The following is a 6000-nucleotide window of genomic DNA, read 5'->3' on the forward strand; positions in this document are numbered from 1 at the left end:
CAGAGATGTCCTTTCTGACTACCCTTTCTAAAGTAGCCACCCTTTACTCTGTTGCTTTAATTTGCTTTGTTTCCTCGGTTATTACTATCTGAAATTTCATTTATTTTTTTATTTTGCTCTCCTAAAAGAATATAAAGTTTTGTGAGCATAGAGAATTGACCTTTTTATCACTGCTATGTAAATGAGTGCCTAGCACATTGTGTCAATTCAAAATACCTTTAGTACATATTATAGGCACCCTGGAGGTACCAGGGAAATATCAGTCTTTAAAAAAAGGCATTTGTCAGGGAGAGGGTACCTGGTACTAAATTTATAGTTTTTTCCACAGCTCCCCGAACTGGTATATTCTTTTAATGTATTGCATAATACTTTGTGGGTAATTCACTTGACGTTCATAATCCATGTTTATAAATAAGTTAGTATCAAGACATAACTTTGAAACTGCATCTGATTTTTTTTGAGGCATAATTGACATAAAACATTTTATTAGTTTCATTGTATATAACATAATGATTTGGTATTTGTATATATTGCAAAATGATCACTACAGTAAGTCTAGTTAAAAACTGTCTCCATACATAGTTAACGAAAGTTTTTTTCTTGTGATGAGAACTTTTAAGATTTTTTTTTAGTAACTTTGAACTATGCAATATAGTATTATTAACTTATAGTCACTATGGTGCATATCACATCACTAGGAGTTATTTATTTTATAACTAGAAGTTTGTACCTTTTGACTCTCCTCACCCATTTGGCTTACCCCCAACCTCATCCCTGGCAGCCACTAATTTGTCCTCTATATTTATGAGGTTAGGTTTGTTTATTTAGATTCCACATGTAAGTGAGATCATATGGTATTTGTCTTACACTTTGGGATCTTTTATTTTTTATTTTTACTTGAAATTCTTGTAAATATTACTTTTCTCTTACAATAGTATAAAATATACTCCCTGTCTACTAAAAATAACTGAATGGAGAATTATCCTTGTGACTATTCAAAAAACTGCTTATCCTAGTTTAAAAGAAACAAAAAGTTTGGGTAGAATGGAACGAGTAATCGTTTGAAGAGTATAGAACACCCATTGGATGTTTATAATTTAGTCCCAATTTGAGTAAACATTAGCATGAGGGAAATACGGGATTTTGGGGTTGAGGCAAAACATTACAGAAGATAGTCCCAGGAAAATATGTTGATTCTTTGGGGTCTTAGATATTATAGAGTATTATTACGCACTGCTTTTTTTTTTTTAAGCTTAAATATTCAAGTTTTATAGCAAAAGATTGAATAAATAATGCATTTTTATATACTGGAATACCATATAGCTTTTTGAAAAATGTATATAATGATCTTGAGACAAGCTGTCTGTGATTTTTTTTCTTTATTTTGTTGTGTTGTTGTTTTTTTACATTGCCATTTATCCCCCATATACCCTCTTCCACCTCCACCACCCCCAGCCTCCCATCCCTGCAGTCACCACACTGTTGTGTGTGTCCATGAGCCATAATATTTTTTAACAGTGAAAAATAATAATCTCTGGAACGTGAGGTTTGGGTGGGCGGCATTTATATTTTAATGTTACATGTTTGACTTTGCAACCTTTCCAACCCAATCCTGAGATTTAAAACTAATGTGTATTATCTTACGAAATGGGTTTTTTCCTGTTTCTATGGCATGTTTGCTAATCATTGCAATCACTACTTGATTTTTTTCTTAACTATAAAACCATTAAATGTAACCAAGACACTTTTAAAAAATCATTTTGAATTTTATTAATATGTTATGAAATGCTAACCTATTTGTTCTTCCCTTTGGGTACCATCTAGAATTTTCTGAAAAAATTGGAACAATCCTTTATGTGTGTCTGCTGCCAAGAGCTAGTTTACCAGCCTGTAACAACAGATTGCCTCCACAATGTCTGTAAAGTAAGTAGAATTCCTTTCCCGTTTTCCCTTATTAGGCCAGAAGGCACACTAACCTCCAAAACTGCTTTTACCATGTGAAGAAGCATTTTTCTATAAAACAAAATAATCATAGAACCTTGCCAATTCAGAAGCACTTAATTACACCTTAGTGGTAAGTGCGCGTTTTAATTAGATAGTAATAGTAAATCAGATATATGTAGTTGAGGTATTCTATCATGTTTGGCATTGTTAGGAAGGGGTTGAAATGGAGAAAAGAAAAAGGTATCATTGCTTTTTTTCTTACACCTTTTATATGTTTTGTATAGTTTAGTGCAAACTGAAATAGTTGCATGTACGTAAGGAGATCTAAAACGGATTCTATCTGGCAGCATGCCCAGAGGAGTTGAATATTGGGTTGTGAAAGGGAGATTTGAGCTATAGTAAAAACAAGGTTGGAATCTTGCTCTACTGCTTGGTGGTTGTGTGCCCTGACCTAAGTTCCAAACTTGAATTTCTTTTGTAAAATGGAAATAAACCTTCCACATATAACTTTGTCCCTGACCTTGAGCTGGCTAACTGTATAATAGATTTAGTTCTTTTTAAAATCTTTTTGGAACACACATTACATTATAAGTCAAGTGATTAGTTCTAAGCCGGGGAATCCTGAGGTTTTTTTTCTTTAGTGCTCTATCAGAAAAGAACAGGATTAAAATCCAACCTAGAAGATGAGGCTAGTGAGAACCATAATCTTTAACACCCTCATTTTACTGGATGAGGAAATTAAAGCATACAAAAGTTAAATCATTTACCTGAACTCACAGTATGTGCTAGAACAGTGATTTTCAATTGGTGTGCTGCAAGAATTTTTAAAAAGTGCAATACCTGACTATTTGGTTGGGGCACTGACCTCTTTTTCCTTAGATTGTCAAATAAAATAAATGACAACAACCAAAATAAAAAAATGCCAACAGCCAACACAACAATAGCCATCCAATATGAATGCTCTGTCTCAAATCATAAATAATATATAGGTTATATAATAGAGTTTGCATATTATTGGTCACGTGCATAATAAGGTTGCGTCAGATTGGTTAATTCTTGGTACCAGAATTCCTTAGACAAGTATAGGCACCTGATTTTTTAAAAAGTCTCTTGGGAGCAATAAGGATAGGTACTTATATTACCTCTTCCCTCCCTCCTCCCTATAAATAAAAAAAAAAGTATTTTTTTTGTTTTGTTGTCATATTGGCAAAAAGATTTTTTGGTATGCTGCAGAATTTTAGTAATTAGTTTATGTGTGCCATGAGATGAAAAAGGAAGTTGAAATTGCTGTGCTAGAGGTAGAGCTAAAGCCATGTCTTTAGACTAGTGTTCATAGTATAGATTCAGGCCTTTATTGGTATTCATCTTTTATGTTTTTCTTGTTGCTAAACAGTAAGTTTCTAGTTCTTATTTAAAAGCATAAATTGTTTGAGTCCTTTTCTACATGCTTTACCAGATGAAATTGGGTGTATTTTTTGGGTTTTTGTTTTGTGTTTTACCTTAGGATTGTTTACAGCGTTCCTTTAAGGCTCAAGTTTTCTCTTGCCCTGCTTGCCGGCATGATCTTGGCCAGAATTACATCATGATTCCCAATGAGATCCTGCAGACTCTACTTGACCTTTTCTTCCCTGGCTACAGCAAAGGACGATGATCTGTCTACTTCCACTGTGTTGCTCCTGGTGATTTTTTTTGGACAATAAAGAATCTAAAGTGGTTGGGGGTGGGTAGGGATGGAAGCAATGGTGGACCATATCTCTCATGTTCTGAAGCAGCTAATCCTCTTTTCCTACATAGCCATCATCTTGTGTGTGTAGTAAGAGGCCCATTTCTCAACTGTCTTTTAAATATCAAAAGGTAGTTCCTGTCAGTAACAACTAGTTGTAATGAGTAGAAGTTAAAGCCTCAGCTCTAGTTGATATCCAAGTTATGATTTATTTTGCAACTACCTCAGGACAGAAAAGATTTATGGGAATTTTTAAATCATTGAATAATTAGTTAAATGAAATTTTAGCTACACACTGCCTCCCAGATATTAGTTGTGCCTGGTTCATGTAATTTGATTTTACAGAAAAGGAAATGACACTTGAGATCATTGGAATGAATGCAGCTTCTGTAGTGTGCAAAATACATTTTTAATATCTTCCATTACAATGTGTGTTTTACAAGAACAAGTTCATTTTTTAGCCCATTTTGTGAGCTCCATTGTGCTTTTTTCTGGTGTTTTATGCAAGTTGACTACTAATGACTAATGAGAACAATATGAATGCATTGTTGCTGCATTGTAATGTGTGGTTTTGCACTTAAAAGAAGTATTCGGATGCTCTACTTGTAACTGTTTATGAAAAGCATCTTCTGTACTAGTCAAACTGCTTTTATTGAGTCTCACCAGTGGTTTTACATCTGTAGAGCATTGAGGACTGGGCTGACTTTTGAGAGGGCTGAAATTGCTTCATATTGTGATCCTAAATTTTATATTCACTGCTCCCTAAAGTATACCTTAATAAATATTTTATGACCAGCAAAATAGCTCATCTTCACTGTTTTACATTTGTCTGGCTTATAGTATGTGTGTTTAAGAATCAGTCATTTCCAGAGTATTTCACTGTACGTTTTTATTGATACAGGTATTTTTTTTAAAGAGATTTTATTTTTTGTAGTAGTTTTAGGTTTACAGCAAAATTGAGAGGAAGGTACAGAAGTTTTTCATATATCCCTTGCTCCCTCCGCAACCTCCCCTATTATCTTTATCGTCCACCAGAGCAGTCATTTGTTACAATTGATGAACCTATATTGACACGTCATTATTACCCAAAGTCCATAGTTTACATTAGGGTTCATTCTTGGTATTGTACATTCTATGGGTTTGGACGAATGTATGATGACATGTATTCAATATCCAAGATTACACAGTCTTTTAAAAATTTAAGTCATTTTTCAGTTACAGTTGACATACAATATTATATTAGTTTCAGGTGTACACCCAGTGATTAGACATTATACAACTTACTAGTGATCACGCTGATAAATCTACCAATCTGATACTATACATAGTTATTAGAATATTATTGCATATAACATGCACATGACCATTCAGCCAGATTGTAGATGGTTCTCAGTGATGTTCTTTTTTAGTTGTATTGCTACAGATATTTTTCACAATTTTTCGCTCTTGATTTTCGGTAACAAGAACTAATACAAAATCTTAAGCACTGCCCAGCCTGTGTGGCTAAGTGGTTGAGCGTCAGCCTATAAACTAGGAGATCATGGTTTGATTCCCGGTCAGGGCACATGCCCAGGTTGCTGGTTCGATCCCCAGAGGGCATGTAGAAGGCAGCCGATCGTTGATTCTCATCATTGATATTTCTCTCTCTTCCTCTCCCTTCCTCTCTGAAATCAATAAAAATGTTTTTTTAAAAACTTTTAAAAAAATCAATGGAAAAATATCCTCAGGTAAGGATTAACAAAAACATTTTTTTAAAAACAGACATGAATAATGAGAAAGAATCATCCATTGGCTGCCTCCTGCACACACCCCACTGGGGATCAAGCCCACAAGCCAGGCATGTGCCCTGACTGGGAATTGAACTGTGACTTCCTGGTTCATAGGTCGACCCACACACACCCCCGCCCCCTGCCCCCTGCTTGGTTTTGTTGCTATTTTTCAATGGGGGAAAGAGGGATGTTTCACCATCATATCCATGTCTTTGAACCAGGGATGGCAATATTTCACATACCTGTCCAGTTTCTCCACAAAGAAAGAAATGCTACCAGTATCTTTTCATTCATTATTTCACTTACTACTTTCAACCTGTGAAGTAAATGGTATTATCTCCATTTTACAGATAAGGTAGTGGTTTCAGAGTTAGTTACTCACCCTAAGTCACAAGCAGTCAGCAGCAGACTTAGAATTTAATCTCAATGCTGTGTGTTATTTTCTGCTTCACTGTGTTATTTATTTTTTAGTTATATTACATCCTTTTGCCCTTTGAAAACCAGGTTTGGGCACTTTGAAAGAGAACTAATGTGCAATCCGACTGAGTTTCATCTAAAAAAAAA

The 6000-nt window shown here is 34.7% G+C and overlaps 1 protein-coding gene across 1 annotated transcript in view; it reads left to right on the plus strand.

Annotated features, from left to right (window-relative positions):
* UHRF2 (ubiquitin like with PHD and ring finger domains 2) overlaps window positions 1–4468 on the plus strand; it is a 58440-nt gene extending 53972 nt beyond the window's left edge. The window contains 2 exon segments of the mRNA XM_006104019.3: window positions 1825–1923; window positions 3449–4468. Coding sequence (XP_006104081.1) covers window positions 1825–1923; window positions 3449–3595 — 246 coding nt within the window. The 3' untranslated portion in view covers window positions 3596–4468.
* Window positions 4469–6000: the final 1532 nt, after the last annotated feature.

The sequence above is a fragment of the Myotis lucifugus genome, unplaced genomic scaffold (assembly GCF_000147115.1).
Source record: "Myotis lucifugus unplaced genomic scaffold, Myoluc2.0 scaffold_533, whole genome shotgun sequence".
NCBI classification, from domain to species: Eukaryota; Metazoa; Chordata; class Mammalia; order Chiroptera; family Vespertilionidae; genus Myotis; species Myotis lucifugus.